This window comes from Coturnix japonica, chromosome 8 (assembly GCF_001577835.2).
Source record: "Coturnix japonica isolate 7356 chromosome 8, Coturnix japonica 2.1, whole genome shotgun sequence".
NCBI lineage: Eukaryota > Metazoa > Chordata > Aves > Galliformes > Phasianidae > Coturnix > Coturnix japonica.
This window is the reverse complement of record NC_029523.1, coordinates 4,348,831-4,368,902: the sequence shown is the minus strand read 5'-3', so window position 1 is coordinate 4,368,902 and position 20,072 is coordinate 4,348,831. Positions and strand designations below refer to the sequence as shown.

The 20,072-nt window shown below is 45.2% G+C and overlaps 1 protein-coding gene across 3 annotated transcripts in view; it reads left to right on the top strand.

The window, feature by feature from the left end:
* Window positions 1-3,573: 3,573 nt before the first annotated feature.
* The window catches only part of SMG7 (SMG7 nonsense mediated mRNA decay factor), a 40,816-nt gene continuing 24,317 nt past the window's right edge, over window positions 3,574-20,072 (top strand). For 2 of the 3 annotated variants that reach the window (XM_015869583.2, XM_015869582.2), the window contains exons 1-4: window positions 3,574-3,930; window positions 16,228-16,259; window positions 17,416-17,533; window positions 18,009-18,141. In XM_015869583.2, coding sequence (XP_015725069.1) covers window positions 3,902-3,930; window positions 16,228-16,259; window positions 17,416-17,533; window positions 18,009-18,141 — 312 coding nt within the window. In that variant the 5' untranslated portion in view covers window positions 3,574-3,901. The remainder of the gene's footprint in view (window positions 3,931-16,227; window positions 16,260-17,415; window positions 17,534-18,008; window positions 18,142-20,072) is intronic. The other variant, XM_015869584.2, reaches the window with a different exon arrangement.

Genomic DNA, 20,072 nt, shown 5'->3' with positions numbered 1-20,072 from the left:
GGCGGGGCCGGGGCTGCGGGAGCAGGGACGGAGCAGAGACCTCCCCCCGGCCCCGCCCGGGGCTGGCGCGGGCAGCCTGGGGTACACAGAGCCCGCCGCGGGCACGGGGACACGCGAGGGTCCAAGCTGTGTTTCACACGCACACGTAACACAGGGATTCAAGTCGACATACGTTGCATCAGCTGCCCAGGGAATGGGGGCAGTGGGTAAGCACCCTCCGCATGAACCTGCACAAACTGGGTGTTTGGGTGCAGACACGTGGTGTGCGTCTCCGCGGTCCTGTCCAAAGGCACTGGAGATCCCAGCCATGCAGTCACCCCTGCACACCCTTCTGGAGGGCTCTAGGGTAAAAACACCCTGGCAGGCACCAAGCACCTCCCTTTCACCATCTGAAGGAAGTGAAATTTCTGTAGATGGGCCACAAAGCAGTTCCTGCAAGGGAAACTAGTACGAGACTGACTGTCTTCATTTCTCATTTGTGTTCCTTGAGACATAGCTGTGGGCAGTTGCCTTCAGCCGCTGCCCAGAAGCTGGCATCAGCTGCTGCTTCTCCCCATTTCTCAAACAAAGCCTTTTCTCCCAGCAGGGAGTTATTGGCTTCTACCCAGTTTTTCTTTCCCTTCCTCTATCTGTTAAATCCATTGCCCTCCTCTGTTACACCCCTGAGCAATATGCAGGGCAACAGCCCTGGGAATGAACCCAAGAAGTCACTGAGTTGTCCAGGGAACCCCTATATCCTTTAGGTAGGATCAGAGAATGGGGTGAGATCAAGAGGTTCATTCTGGGCTTTTTTTGTGCTTCACCTCCTTGTTTGCCTCAAAAGGGAGAGAGTCACTGCTTCAGAATAGTGGCTCTGCAGTTCAGTGCTGCATAGCTCTGCCTATATAACTACAGCCATTAATTAGCATCTATCAGCCTCAGGGTGACAGCAGAAAAAGAGGGCATTCCTCAAGCCTCTCTTGGTGCTCATGCATGTGTGTTCTTGTGCATCTGCCTTCATAAAACTTGTTCTCTTTTTTTTTGGTTAAAAGTCATCCAACAGCTTCAAAAGTTACCTGTGGAGGCTGAGGGACAGACACCTCTTCTTCAGAAACCAGGCTGAGGAATGGAATCATGATCTCTCTTTGCTTAAAACAAGGCAGTGCTGGTTAGCTCTTCTGCACTGAAGCACTGATGAAACATCAGTGAAACTGAAAAGCAATTTTTTGTTAATCCTAACCCAATTGCCACTATGTTTACATAGGAAATGCTTGTGCGGAGATCTATTCCCTATATCCTTCTATAGGAGGCACAACCTGCACCTACAGGAGCATCAGGGGCTGCTGTTAGGTACAAATAGAGAAGGTGAAAAAATGTGCTTCTGTGTGGAGCGCTGTGGATGAGCGCAGGGTGGATGACAGATGCAGTACATCGGCTGTCACTTAGCAACGCTGCTGGTGCGGGAAGTGGGTGCTGTGACGCTGACAAAACATTGTGGTGGTCAGAGAGCCAGTGGCACAGCCACATGTGCACAGGAGGAGACTCTTTCTTCCAACACAGAATACGTTGGCTTGGTAGGAGGTGGGGTGGAGGATGTTATTTCATGTATCTTCCCACTGTCTTACATCTTAGCCTGAGCACTTCTAGAGCATCAAACTGACTTTTGAAGATAGCTCAGCCATGCAGAGTCAGTCTGTGTGGTTACAATCTGAGCTGGGCTATGATGGGGGTAGGAGATGGAGACACTCAATGTGACTCCCCAGGAATGGCTTCTTCTTCCTTCCTTTCCAAGCTGGATTTAGCTTTTATTTGCTGTGGAAGGGTATATCCACACAGCACATGTTCTAAGAGAATTACAAGTAAATCCGCTAAATACTTTATGAATTATAAGGATTAAAAGGGATTTATTTAAGAAAAGCAGCATTTTGATTGATTTATTTTTCTGTCCAGAATAGGAACAGGTTGCCCGGAGATGCTGTGGATGTCCCATCTCTGGAAGTATCCAAGGCCTGTTTGATGGGATTTTGGGCAGCCTGTTCTAAGTGCTCTTTAAGGTCCCCTCTAGCCTAAGCCATTGTATGATTCTTTGATTCTATAATATTTGCAAGGGAATAATGCAGACTTTACACACCTTTACAGACTTAGAAATCCTGAAGTTTTATGTATAGACTCTATTTGGAACAGTGATATTATAATTAGGAAAAGATGAGGCTTTTGTCACTAACAATTAAAACCCATGAAATACATGATAACTAATTACTAAGAGGGACCAATTCAAGGCAAAATTAAGAGCACTTAGGTATCTTTACACTTTGTTTCTTCCTTCAAGTTCTTCAGTTTCTCCAAGTGCTAATTTCCCTCATTCATAATATTTAGATTCTTACAGTCATTCAATTGACAGATGATGTGAGGTTTTACCATTCAGCTGTTGTGTGCTGTACTTTGTGCTTTTCTTGATCCCCTTTTCCACTCAGACCAGCAGACAAACATGATGTCTCAGACATCCATAAGTCAAGGTCTGATACTAGAGATGGAGAGTCAACCATTGACCACATCATACATGAAAACAGGGAGAGTACACATGCCCAAAGGGAAGCTTTGTTCTCCACAACACTCCCAGGGTATTCCTGGACAATTAAAGAGGTTAGAGTTAATGAAGCGGGGTGGGATCAGGCTTCGGTTTGCAACCAACTCTCTGTTCTCAACTTACCTTGAGGAAATCTCTCAGGTTCCTCTGACTGCCTGTTAAACAGGGATGGCTGCTCACTCTTAGAGCAGGTTAGAGCAGCGCTCTGAGGATAAATGCATCACAGGTCTTTGAAATGCTGAGCCCCAACAATAAGAGATGCTGCTGGAGGATTCACATTTGGGATCGTGACCTTTTCACTGGGGAGATCAGAGAAGCTTCACTCCTGGGCTGTGTTGCTCACAGCAGAGAGCCAAGGTCCATTGCTATTTAATGAGTCCTAGGGCTCTTTGATCAACCATGGGATCAAATCCTTGCCAATGCTATGGCAGTGGGAGCAAGGGGGTAGTGCTAGGCCTGTCCATGGCACTTCAGAGATGGGGGCACCCATAGCTCTGGGCAGCAGTGCCAAAGGTCTCACTACACGGCATGCTTCTTACACACTCAGGTAACACGAGATGCATTACCTGCCCTCATCAGCACACACCCCATTCCACATTTCTGCCTTATTTCAGCGTGCCGGCCCATAGTGCCGCTGAGCTCAGGAGGACTTTCCCTGCCTAGAGACAAGTTTGGGCCTACACCGAGTCACAAAGGCGGCACCGAGTGGCTATAATTAGGCTGTATATACGCTCGTATACGCGAAGGTTCCTATATTTGGCTGTGACGGAACGCCGTGCCCAGATGCCCCGGGCCGGGGTGGTTGTGCGGGGCGGGCAGCGCCCAAAGCCCGGCCGGGAAGGCGCCGTGGTTGCCGTGGCGATGCCCGGCTGTCCCCCGTTCCCCCCCCGGTTGTTATAGCAGCGGGAGAACCAATCGCTGCCCGCCGCTCCGGGTCGGCGTGCAGGAGGCGCGGGGGAAGGCTTTGCCGGTGGCGCCGGCGGAAGTAGCGGCGGGGCCGGGCCCGGAAACGCGGCCGGCGCGGCGGGAGGCTCCGGGCGGCTCGGGGCTGAGGACGGCGGGGCGGAGCGGGGCACGGCCGGGCCGCGGGCTGAGCACACGGGATAGAGGAGGAGGCGGCCGGGGCGGCTCGGGGGAGACCGGAACGCGGAGCGGGGACGCGCGGCCCCTCCCTTCCTGCCCCTCCCCGCGGCGGCGGCGGGCCCCGCACGGGAAGATGGCGGCGGCGGCCGGAGGCGGCAGCAACAGCGGCAGCGGCAGCGGCGTGGGGGCGGCGGGCCGGGCCGGCCTGTGAGAGCCGCGGCGGGGCGGCACACGGGAGGAGAGAGGCGGAGGATGAGCCTGCTGTGCGCGCAGTACCTCCGGTGAGAGCACACGGGCACCGAGGCCGGGCCGCGGAGAGGGTTGGGGGCTGGGGGGGGGGCGAGCGGACGGAGCCCGGGCTCGCGGCAAGGTCACGGTGTGTCTGTTCAGGTCACGGTGTGTCTGTTCAGGTCACGGTGTGTCTGTGTCTGTCCGGGCCGCTGCCTCGCACCGCGCCCCGTGCTGCCCGGCTGCTGCCCGCACAACCCGCCGCTGAGCGGGGCGGCCTCGCCGTAGTGCCGGGGCTGAAGGAGCGGGCCGTGCTGTGGGACCAAGGGCTCCGGCCTTGGGTGGGATGAGCAGGTTGTGAGTGAGCTTCCCTTCTGGGCGCAGAACGCTTGTGGTGGTTGATCACTCCAGGAAGAAGCACATGGCCTGGCAGTGTCAGTGCCGTACTAAATCATCCTTTGTCCATGCGGTTGTGATCCTTCCAAGCACATCAAGGGAAAGGTGCTTCTTCACCAAACGGTCGTGCTCAGTCTCTCTGAGAAGTTATGGCTTGGGCAAGTTTTCTTGTGTGAGTTCTAGGAGACTTTCACGTTTCCACTGTTTTGAAACGCTTGGGCTGCCTCCACTTACTGACTCTACCAATGTGCTGCTGTATTCAACCTGTCTGGTGTCTGGCTCCCTGGTGATCCAGACCTGTCTCAGCCTCACCTCCCCATTCCCATCCCACCAAACAGAAGCAATTGATCTCCCTAACAGTAAGTTCTTGCAACCTTATAAGGGTTTCCTGCCCGTGCTTAGCTTCTTCCTTCTTTCCAGTCGCTTTATCAACAAAAGCTCTGAAACACTCGTTATTAGCTCTCTTTTACTAGCTATTTACTTTCATATATATCTTAATAACACACTCATTTCTCGCCTCTGCCCTCGTGACTGAGTCTGTCTGCCCTGAGTCTGCTCCATCCATGTGTGTCCTACCCAAGTCAACCTTCCTGCACCGGGTGTTTCTCAGTGCTCTGTGTCCTCCTCATGGAGCTGGAGAACCTCATTGCCTGGCACCATATGTAGCAGTCACCTCTTTTTGTCAGCTGTTCCTCCAGCAGCATAGCTTTGCCTGTATTTGTTTTTTTTTCCTTGAGTGCTCTATGTTAGTGGGAGTACTTAATGCAACAGGGCACAGATATATTACAAGTAGTGAATTGTCTCTTTGTCACCAAGGATCTCCTTCATTTAAAAGAAAAGGGGGGGGGGGGGGGATAAGGAGGAAAGGCACCCCACAAAACTGTCCAAGTTCTTTGTAGCTCGTGCAGTGCATGTGTGTTTCAGTTCTGGGTAAGTTTGGGAGGCAGTTTCTTTAAATCTGCACATGGTTTTCTATATCCACTGGAGCAATGCTGTGTGTAGATTTAATTCTGATTTGCATAGAGCTATTGAGAGTTGGTTTACAGCAGCCCAGGCCATAAGGAGGACAGGGAATAGGTCCTCAGACTCACACAGTTAGTTCTTTTAGAGCATTGCCTTACAAAGGAGGGCATCCTTCTTCATACTCATCATTGCAAGCTTTATTTGTATGTAGTAGTGAAGGGACACATAGACCAAGTGTAGTTATACAAAAAGATAGGTTAACAAAACATTGTGCTGAATAAAGATGTGGGGTGATTAGTCTTTCCCTTCTTAAAGCTAACCAGGGGTAGAAAAGTTTTTGGGGAGATCTTTGTATTTGAAGTTTAAATGTGAGAGAGCTGAATTTCTAAGGTGACCATGTAATGGTTGAATAACTTGTGAAGTAATGACTCTGCAAGAATTGGGAGACACTGAAAGAGTGAGCAGGGAAGAAAGGGGATTTTCATCCAGACTGCATTAACTCCTCCACCACCAGTCTCTTGCTTCTTCTCTATGTATACTTTGTGTATATATGGATGTATGTGTATATACATAAATCATGTTTGGAAATACTGTCCTTAAAAGATCATGCCCTTTCAGTAGGAGTACAAGAGCTGGGAAACAGCTGAGACTCCTACAGAAGTGTTCCAGAAAGAACAAAGAAGGTCAGACACAATATCACCAGTGTTTATACAGTTGTGGGGAATCCTTTTTTTAAGTCATCTTTCTATACTGTGAGATAGCATTGGAATTTTTCCTTTCCTATTCTTAATATCCTTTTCAAGGTCACCTTTCAAGAGTATGTGATTGTGTTCTCCCTCATCTCAATTCAGTTCCCTGGGTACTTCTCTGGGGTCTTTGTCTGAGTTGCTTCACAAAGATCTGCATTAGATCTGGCCAGAGGAGTAAAAACTTACAGGAGGCTCCATCAGGGATCTCAGAATAGAGGCTCTATTTGGGTGAATGTGTTCTGGGCCTGGTATGTCTGATCTGACTGAGAAATTTGATCTTTTGTTCTGCTTGGGGAATCTTTAAGTACAGCCCTTAAATCAAATTGAGCATGTAGGACAATCTTACAGCAAACATTTCGTGTATCCTGCTACCTACAAAGGCACTGGTAAGCAAATTATCACTGCAGGTAGGATTTCTGATGTAATGCTACTGAAACTGAGCACTTAGTTTCTTCCTTTTCATAAGACAGAATTGTGCTTAAGATCACCTAGTCTGCTTGTACTTACTGTAAAGAAATGGTCTTTGTTGCCAGTTCTATAGACATTGTATGGTTTTTATATGTTCAAAACACAGTTAACTTGGATTCAAAAGTGTGCTAGCTTGACTGAGATAAGACTGTCTGGATTGCATTTCACAAAGATACGAATTCCAGTTTATAGTGAATGTGGTATTACCCTGGTGAATTGTGGCTTTTAGCACAATGTAAATGTAACATTAAAAAGTGCCTGAATTACAGGGCTTGAACGTTGCTTAGAAATTCTGGTGCTGACAAACCAGTCGGTAGCTTCCTGATGTGTTATGATGAGGCCGTAACCAACTTCATTAAAGGTTTGCCTGCTTTAATAATTTAAATTGTGACTCTCTTTTCAAAGACTCAGTAGCTCCATTAACTTTTGCATCGGCCATGTCTCTTCACGGTGGCTCCTTTGCTGTCTGCCAGTCCATGACGCACCTTTTGCAAAGTTTCTTCACTTTTAAATGAAGAAGGGCAGGAGCAGAGGTAATTTAGTGCTGCAATCTTTGCTTGTTCTGGTAACTGTTCCTGATTAGGATGATGTAGAACTGATGTCTGTCAATGCCTGACAGGCAGAAACCAGTGCTACTTGAACCCCAACAAAACAGGCAGAGTCAGTTAGTTAACTTGAGTTAAATCTCGAGAGCACATGGAGGAAGAAGTACATGTAATGTTGGTAGCAGACTAGTAATGTATGACTGCAATGTTCTGCCTGGAGTGCACAGAACCCCTGGCACTGGAAGTGACCTCAGGGTGTCCCTGTCCAGCCTCCTGCTCCAGTATGACACCAGCTTGTTCAGCAATTCACCCAGGTATTGGCAGCTTCTAATGTCAGAAGCAGCGTTTGCCGTTTTGCTGCTTTACAGCCTTTGTGATGGAAAAGATCTTTGCGCTCAGTTGGGACCTCGTGTATTTTAACTTAAGCTGATATTCCTGCCATGTGCTGCAGCCAGGAGCCCCCAGAGCTCTGCTGCTGGGTGAGCACTGTGGCTCTGACTGCCCTGGGGTCTCACAGACCTTGCTCCTGTTGGTCTGTTGTCCTCAGTGATTTGTCTTCACGTCCAATTGGTTTTGGGAAGTTTTCCCTGTGGCTTTTTAATGTTCTGCAATGATTAATGGTACTTTCATGCATTGTTTACTTTTAGATTTTAAACAGGGGAGAAGTAGCAGAGAGGTCAGAAAACTGCATTGGCTTTCAGAAGGCGCCACTATTTACTCTGGGGGAAAATAAAGGCAAAATTTCCACCCCCTTTTCTTTCTATACTGCTCTCTGTGCAAGCTGCTTCTAGCATTTGTAAGTAGAATTACCACCAGTGTTTATTATGAGCAATGCTTTTCAAGGGAGAAGGCGGTGGTTTAAAGAGGCAAGTAATTTTGGTGGTGACTACTGTTTGCTACAGATCTACAAACATTGTGGTGACCTATGAAGTAAAAATTACAATAAAAAAGAGTGTAAAGCAATTCCCCCCGACGCGATTTGGATTATTGAGCATCTTCCTGCCACCCAGGGCAACTTGTGTGAAGGTCATATCATCTCATAGCTCTTAATGCTATGTAGGAACAAGGCAGATGTGAATGTCCTGCTTGTTCGCTGTCACTTCTCTTTCTTAAATGGTTTTGACAGGATTTATCTGCAGAGGGATGGACTGTGAGAACTCGAATGCACGAGCGGTTCAGGACGTGATGGGCCCATTTCATCTGCAGTGGCTGGCAGGAGGGTGGCTGTGTGAGTGCAGATGTGGGGAGAGGGCTGCAACAATCAGAACTCGGCCTTTCTTCCTTTATGCTTTGTGAAAGCCCAACATCTGGAGAACTTCTAACAGTAGTGTCCTCTCCTCCTTTTACCCTCTCCCCTCAGTACTGGTTTGATGGTGGATGATTTTTGGTCTTCAGTGGACTGCTTTTGTTTTGTGTTTTTACCTCTGGGTAGTTCTATGTGAGTATGTTCCCCGTCCTGTCCGTCATTACCACACATGCTGACAAAAGGGGTGAGGTTGTGTGCACGAGGCACTAAGAATAAGGGTAGGGTGGGACTGCAGGTTTTGATGATACAGTGCTCATTCTCTCTAAGCAGTCACTGACCTATAGCCCTGGTAACTAATGCCCTGGGTCCTATGAATAGTGAAGCCCACATGCCCTGCCTGGCTGGTATCGCTGTCTTGAACAGCACCCCAGCTTTCTGTCTGGGCCAAGCAGCCTTATTTATTTGCTTCAGAGCACAGCTTATCACAGATGCTGTTACTTCACTATGCTGGAGGTTACTTGCAAAGCAGTGTTCCAGTGACCTAGAAGTGCAAGTTAGTGTAAGTAAAGCTATAGCTGTATTTATTTATTCATTTTTGGTCATAGGGGCTATTCTTGCAGCAGTTGGTTCTTGTTCTAACCTGCGTATTCGTGCACAGTTTGATCCATATTGAAAAGGAGAGAGGGTTGTGTTGTGGCAATGAAGGTAAGTGATGCTTCCCTGAAGTGTTCATGGGGCCACTCACATTGCACGAAGCACTTTCAGTAGGCTGTCCCTTTCCCTGAATACAGGCTTCCAGAGGCTTTTTGATGCTTTTCTTCATTCCAGTGCATGGTAAGAAGATGCACTTGCCCATTAACTTCTGTTTGGTGACTGCTTAGCTATTTTATGTGATAGAGGAGGAGAGGTTTGCTGTAGTGGAGCAGCTGGTTTTGCTGGATGAGGAGCACTGCTTCTGGATCTTCATGGTAGCTGCAAAGATCCATGTGTAGGAGCAGACTCGTACATAAGGAGTGGTGGAAGAGCTGAGGAATATAGCTGTAGGTAAGGAGCGTCAGAGGATGTCAGGTATTGCTGTCCTTGCTTTGAACTAGAAGCTTGTCGTCATCTCACTTCAAAACCATGAGTCTTTCAGGCAAGAGGGAAACAAAAACACAGATCTATTTCCTTAAAATCATTAGTAGGTTGCATAGTTTGGTCCTGTACTTTTAATGTGTTACTAGGAAGGTCACAGACTTCAGCAGCGCTTAGTAACAAACACATGTTCCCATATGCTAGAATGGCTGAAAGGAATGGCACCTGAATTTGTTCATCTCACTGCAGTGACTGGAGGGCTGAGTGCCTGTAGGGTGCTGGGGAATGTGGGGCTGCCCCTTGGTACCTCCTCACAGGTTTGTGCAGGACAGAGGATTGGTGGTGTTTCTGTTCATGCCTCTCAAGTATTCGATCCATTTTAATGTGGCTCCTCTGACTGCTCTTGGCACTGCCTTTAGGTCCTGTTCCTAGGCTTGCCTGGGCACTGCTGCTCTTCCCCTGTTCCCAGGAACAGTTCTGATTATAAGCTCGGGGACATCCTAAACAACCAAATGAGGAGGAAATGGCTCAAGCAGTGTTTTGATACTGTGTATTCCAATTCCTCCTAGCTATATCTGTAGCTGCCCTTTCAGATCAGTGTAACGCGGTGAGTTGAGATGGAATAAGAGCTTTTTGAGTAACATTTGGCCTGCTTTCTTTTCTTTCTGTATTCCAGTAGGACTTGTTTTGGATTATTCATACTGGCTTCCTATGCCCAGTAGTTTATTGTAAGGAACCAGAAAGCTGAGGATTCTCTTGGGATTGTTACATTGCCATGGACAACCTACTGAATTTCATTGATGGGACTTAAATCAGAGATATCCTTGAGGTACTTGGGAGTCCTGCTAGAGTTAATTGTCTCTTCCTCCTTTAGGGCAAATATACACACACACACACACACACACATATATATAAAATTTTCTTTCTGAAAGTGCTATGTCTCTAATACATCATCAGTCTAGTTGTCTTATTTTAATTTCATTGTTGTGGAAGGTATCTTGCTTCATCAAATATGGGTCTGTATAAGTTGGTTCAGTATATTCCCCCCCCCATCTCTGAAGTGTCTCTTTTGAGCTATCTGGCCCCACTCACGATGTGGTTGTGTTGTGTCTGTAGCTGTTAGGAAATGAGAAGCTCGTTCTGAATTCCACTGAAACCTTTGAGGCTGATTCTGCCAAATGAACTTGGGGAAGATGTCTTGAATTTACAGAACTATTTGCAGAGAGGATATTATTCATCTGGATACAGCAAAACATACCTTTTGGGCATTGAGAGGCTTTCATCAAGACACACTTCAGTGTTTCTTGGTGCCTTGATTTAATGAGGCCTTGACATTTCCTTCTGTCCAACCAGACTACTGCTAAGGGCAGCCTGTTGCAGGGGCTCCCTGGATTCTCATGTTATTCACAGCAGCCTGATTTCCCTACAGCTGATGGTCAGGAGCAGATGGGAATGGACATGTGGTAATTCAGCTGGAGAAAACCATCTTTCAGCCCTTTTTTTTTCGTAATCTGAGGAATTCTGCCACTGTTTTCAGTTGTATTGAACGGTTCCTGGAATTTGCTTTGCCATGTCCTGTCTTGGTCTCCCTGTGATGAGGAAAGCATGTGGGTATTGCTGTGTGTCAGACAGCTGTGACCATGTGATGTTACCAATCTTTTTTTAAACCAGGGTTTCCTGTAACCATCAAGGAACCTTTGACAGACTCCAGCTTTGGTTCCTTCTGCAGCTGGTGTTTTTGGCTGTGCCCTTGAGCATTTAAACTCCTAATTGAAGGTGCACTTGAGCCATTGAGATTGGTCCTTAGGGTGCTTTCCAGACCATGCTTGTGATAACTAAAAATAGGAGTGTCAACCACCTGTGCTTATGAAGAGGGGGGGTATGTCATCAAACTTCTTTTGGGTATTGAGTAGGTGCTCGTAGTCTGTCTTGAAGCATTGTAAGTACTTGTAAGTAGAGGACAATGCAATGACAGAACTCTGCATGGCTGAAAGCACTGTTGTGCATATGGATTTTGAGGTTAAAGCAGCATGATTCATGTGAGTTTCCACGCTTGGTTGTCAAATGAAGCACAGCACCAAAACTATTCTGTTTTCAAATTTGTTTTGGATGTGCTAGAATTATATACAAAAAGCTTGTGTGGTGACAAGGTCGATGCTACTGTGTTTGCAGAGTGAAGTGCCAGAGCTGAGGTGGTATGTAAGATAGGAGTATGGACTGGGTGATCATGGAGGTCCTTTCCAGCCTTGGTGATACCAAGTGCCAGGAACCTTTAATTATAGATGTGGTTCTGGGGGAAAGCTACTTGGCATCCTTTCTGTTCTTCAGGCTGCATGTCCAGGAGCCTTTTCCTCAGCAGCTGTGGATGAAGTGAACACAATGAGCAGGGCTGCTCTGTGTGAACTGCCCAAGGACAGAATCCTTTATAGGTCTGTATCTGAGGTATTGAGATGAAAATTTGAAATACAAAGATTTTTATAGAAATGTTTAATCTCCAAAAGCAGGATTAACCTTGGAAGTTATAAATTTGCTCAAACCTTGCTCCTAGCCAATTCATTAATTTTTAAAGCAGGAAAGGTGAGTTACTGGTTAACTGGCAGCAGCTGTGGGAGCATGGTGGTGGCAGTGTGCTTTGGAGGTGGTTTGGAGTTGTGGGCTCAGCTGGCCCTGCTGAGGGAGCTGTGCTACTTGAGCAGGGGACATGCACCTTGGTTCTCCTTGGGACCCATTTGTGCTCAATTGCTGCCCCAAACTGCAAGCTGCATCCTTCCTAGAGAGGGGCAGTCCCTGTAGCAGCGCATCTGTTCTGCTTCATTCCCAAGTAAAATGCAATCAGATCTGGGCTGGGGAAGCTGGTTTCCCTCTCAGCTGAACACAGCTGTTGCTGTATGTGCAAGGAACCTGCAGTTTTTAGTGGTAGGCTCTTGCCTTTTGCAATGGACAACCCATCTGGTTAGGGGGAGGGATCTCAAATGTCTCAGGGTACTGAGCAGGGGGAGCTTAATGTTGGACACACAGCTGAGGCTGCTGAATGGTGGCAGGCTTCTCTATGAAAAAGTTATTCCATCTGCTGTGTGTTACTGGAACACAGTGGGGAGCTGCTGCTGAGGCTTCTGTAAACTGTTGGCAGTGATGCACTTAGTACCTATTTAATTTCAAAAATGGCAGGTAGAATTCTTCCTGAGTGGTGTTCAGTCTTAATACCATTCCTCTGCTTTTAGAGTGCTGTTTGCATTTACCTTCAAGATAGAAGATAAAAAATAATATCCGAGATGCAACTTGCAATGAGAATCATTGCAACTTGCAATCATTCAACTGCTTTGTGCAGTTGTTGAATTGCTATAGTGGATAATTTCAATGCCAGTAGTTCTGCTTTAAGCCTTACATTTTTTGAGGCCTTGAGTGTAAGGACATCAGACTTGGTGCTTGGAAAGTGCCTGTTCAGAGAGATGAGTGCTGCAGTACCTGTTGTGGCCTGGCCTAATAGGATCATAGGGATAATACAGTTGCTAGGCCATAGCAACTGTGACCATCAGCAAGGTAGCTCAGCTTTCTCTTGAGCTCTCTGCAGAAGACTTCAGGGCAGGACCCTCTGTATGAAGGGGGAAAACTTTTGATGACCTGCTGGTCTCTCTCCTCTAATTTGCATTTTCCATAGTTCCAGACAGGGTTATCATGATGCCAAAGCTATTAAAAGTAATTTAATCCCTTAGGTTTATTGCCTCTGTTTTTCCAGCACTTGGCACGAATTAAAATATAGTCAGTGACTGTAATATAACAAATGAGTACCAGATTTACTACCTGTTTATCACAGCTGAGACTTGATATCGTGTTCACTCCAATCAGGCTAGACTTGGGAGCTCAGAGTACAGTAGCATTGCACTGTGCAAAGTGTCTCTTTTGCTTGCTGACTTTCACATCTCACGTGGCACTTTGGCAGATGAACTGCAGGCACTGCTGTGTGCTTCCTGAGTTTGGTATGGTGGGCAGGGACGCAACAGAGCTTTATTTTCATCCCTTCAACCATAAGCAGTATGTGTGTAGAGATTAGTTTTCTGTGTGTGTCCAGTAGAACAATATTCTGGGCGGCTAATAGGTCAAGATGGACTGTATGGTCACTGTTTTAAAACTACTGTTACAAAACTCAGCTGTGCTTAACAAGCACTAGTCTTAATGCTTCCTGCTTCTTCTTTAAGGAGGGATAGAGACGTTTTACTCCCATGAAGATTAAATAGGAGAGCAAGCCTGTATAGAGTTCCCTTAGAGTAGCATTTGCCTCATGGGCACATCTTTTTTAAATCTGGAGGCAAAGGAACTTTTAAGAGACTTTCATGAAGCTGGAGAAGAAAAAAATGAGTCTGAATAAAGCTGACGGAAGGGATGAGGACTGTCAGTTCTGATCAAATTTGGGGAAAGAGCTGCTTTTGGTGGCTGCTTTTTGAAGGTAATTATTATGACTTATTTCTAATGGAGCCTAGACAAGGAGGAAGGGGGGGAGTTGAAGAGGAAGAAGTCAAAAATAGTAAAACTCCAATTCTATCCACTTTCTTATCATGCCACCAATGAGCAAAAAGGTCATGGAGCAGGGTTCCCTGTGGAGGGGATGCAGGTGGTGCCTGCTTTGCTTTTTGCTTGCAGAATTGCTGGTTTTCTTTGCTTTCAGAGTTGCACTGTTTCTGAATTGAGTGACTGTGTGGCTTTGATCTCCAGCTATAACCTGATAAAGCCATTGGTCAGGAAGTCAGCTGCACCCTGACTTCAGTGGCAACAAGCTTTAAACTCAGTAAGATGTCGGCTGGTGGAGTTTTTCAAGGAATATCATTGCTAAGTGCATGAAGGCTGTGCTTTCAGGGCAGAAGGTGTGTGGTGTGTTCGGGTGGATGACTCAGCCTGAAGGTGTCTTGCTGGTCAGCAAGAGCTGACATCACCAAGACCTGCTGGTCATACAGCAGGTGGCGTCAGCCCTTCTTTAAACCTCTTAGGAATGGGAAGTCCTTATTTCACATAAATGAATAATTTCCTCTGCTTATTTTCTAACTCTTTTAGAAGGAGGAGAGCTTTCTTGCAGTGCCCACATCTGGCCAGCTCTGAGCAGTCCTGTCTTTCAGCAAGCCTCCATGTGGGTTGTGCATCTCTGCTTGGGTTTGTGAGGTTGTGGGCACTTCTTGCTGCTGAGCAATTTCTGCACCTGCCTCTGGGGAGGGGAAGTGCAGGAATATAATTCATCCTGGGAGTGAAACTACGCAGACCATTCAGTACAGTTTTGAGTTGTAGGGCATTCAGACAACGAGCAGTTGGATTCCTGTTGCTCTCACATATCCAGCTACCCATTTTAGTGCTGAAAATCATCAGTTCCTTGTCAGTGTGTAGCTGGGATTTGATAAAGGAACTGAAATAGCTGCTGGTGTTTTGAGACTGCTAGGGGAAAACCGAATGGAGTTTCCCTCCAGGCATGGTGGAAAGCAGCGTGTTGTGCTGTGTTTCTATGAGGTCAGGGCTTTTTGTGGCTGTTGTAGGGCGTGCCATGCCAGATCTTACCTGGCACCTCCTCACTGTGTAAATGAAAGAGTGTGTCCTTTAGATGTTGAACTGCTTTACTGACTTGAATGGGAAGTTATTGTATTTGCGTTTCAAGCTCAACCAAAGCACAGAATTGAATATGTATTTAGTTAGGAAACCTAACGGGGTAGCTATCATGGTATACCAAGCTATATGTCCTAACAAAGGTGCTTGAAATATGATATTTGATGAGCTGTGGTTAGTGCTTTTTTGACTCCGGACTAACAAACTGGTTGGGAAGATGTGACTTGAAGGCAGGCTGAACTGCTTAGGCAAGCCAGACAAGGAGCTACTTGAGAATGGTATTAAAATGATAAAGTGTGAGTTGCACCAAGCTTGCTGGCAGGCAACACATTTTTGAGCAGAGTGAGTCATTCTGATGCAATATTAGCTGGTTTGAAAATATAGGGACCTTTATTACCAAGTGTCCAATGATATTTGCAAATGCCAATTTATGTACGTTTGTACTGCATGGAACTATTGCAGGTATCATTGAGCCCTGATGTGTACCTGCTCCAAGCACCAGCAAAGACTTCACTCTTTGGGAGGCAATGCTTTGCTCTCAAATAGTAATACCTTGCCAGTGATGCAGAGCAGGTTTGGTACATTGTGCTCTCTTAGTTTGTGCTGCTGTCTCTGCTGCAGTTGGAGCTGTTTGATTTACAAGTTATCCTTAGGTGAAAATGAGGAGCAGCATGTTGGTGTGAGACCTCCCTCATTCCTTTGGCCTCAAGGAACCGTTGAAGTAATCCAATGCTTTTTATTAAAAAATGTACTGATAATCTCTTTAGTGTATTGTGCTGTAAGCTTATCAAATAGGTGAGGCAGCTTGCCTTACAGCTAGTGAGAAGATTTGTATGACAGGTACTTGTCCTGGGAGCTTGTGAGGGTGGTTGTACAAATCAGATCTAAACATTTAGGTCTAAGCATTTTTTTGGGGGGTGGAATTCAGGCAAAAATCTTTTTTGGTAGTGTTTCCAAAAATTAGGAGTAAATTTCACATTCCCAGTCGCAGGTAAGCAAGTGCCACTTATATGCCAGGACACTGCTGCCATGCAAACCTTACAATACTGTGTAATATTCTTTAGTTCTTATGTTTTTTTCTGAAACAGACTTAATCTATGCAGGGAAAGCTGAACAACTGACTTTTATTATGGTGTGGAAGTAGAAGTAAACATTGATAAGCAGCAATGACTTAAATCTATAACTCAGATAGTAAGCTGGATTGTTTAGGTTGTAGGCAGCCTCACAGGAGCTGGCCCTGTTTTCTATGCTTGGAGTTGCATGAATATGGTTTAGCATAATTTGATCTGTGTCTTTCTAATTTATTGTTTGATTGCTTTCTTACAGGCAGGCAGAAGTCCTGAAGGCTGACATGACAGGTAATTGCCTTTGTTATGTAGTGGATCTAGCTAATAATGTTTGCTTATTGTTTGTCTTCCTTTTGTGTGCTCCTTGCACTTACACTCCTGAGATTTCTCTGTGCAGCATTATGTTCAAAGTTTGTTCTCTGCATGTAAATAAATATCAATGTAATCTTAACAACTGTGCTTGTCTCTTCTATATCTAAAATACATGTATTCTTAAAGTTGACTTTCAGCATGCTAAAAAGCATTTGGAAACGGATCATATTCCTATTTCTCTCTCTTTAGAGGTGAGAAAGAAACTCCTGTCCAGACTATTGCAGGAGCTGCTGCACTTTGGGTTAGCAGTGTGGATAGGATCTTGCTAGTGTACAGAAATCTGGTGATGGAAATGGTGATCCAAACACAATCACGTGTTACAATATGCTACAAGCTGCCTTTTAAACTGGTTATTTATGGAAAATGAGAGTGGTTTGTATTAATGTTTCAACCACTTGAACAGTAAACCCATGCTCAGCCAAGATTAGCGTCTTGGTGTAGCACATGCAGCAGGTTGGTGGGTTCCCTGCAGGAACATTCTGACTGCCTTTATCCATCTAGCCCAGCAGAATGGCTTCCCTGGGGCAATGTGTGTCCTGTGTGCTCCAGCAGCCACAGCCTGGGTGATTTTACAAGGCTTGGGTAACTGTACTGTGTAGTTTGTGATAGTAGGGGACTATGTTTGCACTCACCTTCAAATGATGTTGAGCAGAAGGCAGCAAAGTGTTTAGAAAATGGCAAGCATGCAGCCATGCTTCCCTGTGGTGTTCCCCTAAACAGCATTAGCTCACGGACTCTCCTACTTACTCGCTCTTGATGGATTTCTTTTCTACTAAGTTTTTCAGCCTCCTCTGGATTTTTAGAATTCATCCAGTGACAAGAAGTTCTACAACATAATGGCTTATGGAGAGTCCAGCTTTCCTGCTGCTGACTTTAATTTCTAGTTATTTCATTATAAGATTAATCCCAGTCCCTCTGTAGTTTTTGTATTTCAAAGTTCTAATGAATCTGTGAGAAAAGTGGGTGTTTGGCCTCTTATACTGTACTGTACTTCTTTTATTTGGTAGGGCAGTGGATAATCAATGCAATTTGAGTACTTAAAAACTATTGTCCATTTTTGCTTTTTGTTGCTCAGATTCAAAGCTGGGTCCAGCAGAAGTCTGGACATCCAGACAAGCTCTACAGGACTTATATCAGAAAATGCTTGTGACTGATTTGGAGTACGCTTTAGATAAAAAAGTGGAGCAGGACCTGTAAGTACATATCATTAAATCTGTGTGTGTGTATAACGTGTGCTGATGGGCAGGAAATCCCAGTGCTTACAGAAAAGTGATTTGTTTCCTATGAAATGATTGCCTTATTTCCTTTAAAATGAGAGCTTTGTTGGGGTGGGACATGAGAATTCACTGTGGATTAGATTAAGAGTTCCACAGATGAGTATTCTACAGCAGCAACTGTGTCACGCAGGCTTGAGTTTTGATAAGCAGGGTGGAAGGAGGAGAAGGAAGGGAACATTAGCTATACAGTATCAGGATTGATTTCTGTGATAATGGGAGGTAGGAAAGATAATTCTTCCATATTTAATATTTCTACTCTGAATGATGTCTGAATTTAATGCAGTTCATTTTCATGTTTAATGCTCTGTAATAAACAGCTCTTTCCTGTTTCTTATGGTATGCATATAACACACTTTCAAAATAAAAAGGAAAGCATTTCTTTTGTTTTCAGTTGGAATCATGCCTTTAAAAATCAGATCACAACGCTGCAGGGTCAAGCGAAAAATAGAGCAAATCCAAATCGCAGTGAAGTTCAGGCAAACCTTTCTCTGTTCCTAGAGGCAGCTAGTGGCTTCTACACACAGGTAAGTTGCAAAAAATCTCTTGGTTGTGATACATCTATGTAGTCTGGAAGTATGCACGCTTCAGTCATATGCCACATGCATGTGGCTCCTTCGTAAAGCTTTGAATGACCTCTGTCAGTTCTCCTGTGTTGCTCAACCAACTGCTTGTTCCCAAATGTGGACGCACTGAGGATTTGCATGATGGCATAATGTTTTGTGCTGTGTTCTGGGTCCCTTCCTTGTAACTCTTTTGCCAGTGGTGAGCACTGAGTTAATGTTTCCTAGGAACTGTTTACAATAAATACAGCTTATTTTTTTGTGATGATGCCTGATTTAGTGCCACTGTTGTGCATGGTTAGATTTCGGTTTGTAGAATTCTGAAGAGAACAAGTTAGTGTGTGGTAATGGCCTTCTTACAGTTAACTTGCCTTTTTTTCTTCCCCCATTTGTTGTGTGCTTAACAGTGTTGTCAGTGCTGTCACCTGTATCTCAGGTAGTGCCCTGTTTTATCACGCCTAGTCTGTGCTGGCAATGGGTTGCAACAGTTAGCATAGGTCCTTCCTTCCTCATCAGATCTGGGTTTGATTTTGACCACATGCAAATCAGTCACTTTTTTTCTTTTCCCCTGAAACTACACTGGTTTGTTATTGTTCTATTTATCCTATCTTGGGCATTGTTTTTTGGGTTGCTTCTTGTTGGAAGCAGCCAGTTGGACAGGCTGTGGCTTGGTTGCCAGGAGGTATCTACCATCTGCATCATTTGTCTTGCAAAACTCTTTCTTCCTAGCAATACTTCAGGAAACTTTGCTCTTCTATATGACACCACAGAATCGTGTCTTTCTCAGTTTGTCATGTTAATCATTCCATTTTTAGTCTAAAGACAGCTCAGCCATGTTACCCACTTTCCTTCAGCGAGGCCTTTATAAATGGCATTTTGGAAAGAACATGAGTTCTCATGATTCAGCATGTTGGAAGATGTCAAGTTTCCCTTTTATTCTTTCATTTGTGAGGTTCCTTTTTTTTTTTTTTTAATCTCCCTACCCATCTACAGTGTCTTTTATACAGTAGATCTAACACCAACCATTTTCTGCAGCAAACAAACAAAGCATTGAATCTTTATCTGCTGGCAAAGCTCATCTCTTATCAGTCCTTGGCTTTCTGAATGCCTTTATCTGGAAGTGGGACTCTGCCACAGGTTTATTTTCTTTGGAGATTGAGTGTGTTCCCACCTGGGAGGAAGTCTGACAATTTTTACTTGGATTTTTAACTGTGGAACTTGGTAGAATAAACAGTTCATTTCAAGACATTCAGTTAAGTCCATTAGGAAGAAAACTTCAAAAGCTCTAATTAGAATGTCAAAGTTTAGCTTTTCCTTGATCAAATTTTGAGATATTTGATTAAGTGGCTGCTGAGTTCACTGAGTCTCATTGTTGGCTTAGCACAAATATTTACTGATTGGCAGTCCACCCAATGGGATAACTCAGCCACTTTAGCCCTGTGTTGCCTACAGGCTTGGTGTTATTCAAGCTAATCCCTTAAGTTAAAGCCCAGGGAGTGCTATTTCTTGTGTTTTGAGTTTCTTCAGAGGGTGAATAGCGTGTACCTGCCTGTAACTGTCAGAGAATGGTGGTTCTTCACGTAGGTACCAAAAATACTACCTCTATTTTATAAACAAATGCAAGACTTATACGCCTCTGGTCATTGATCTCCGCTGATGCTTAGTAACTTGAATAGATGGGAATTGAGGTGCTTGCTGCTTTGAGATGCACAGCTCCAGTAAAAATTCTCCTCACAGTTCTGCAAAGCATAGAGCAATATAAAGCTCTGTGCTTTCCACATAAAGTAATGCAGATCCTCGTTCAGTAACCTAGACTTGTTGACTTCAAGCATGTTCACCTAATCCATGCCTCTGAGTGGTGATTTGTGTGCCAATTTTGTCTGCTGTTTCAGTAC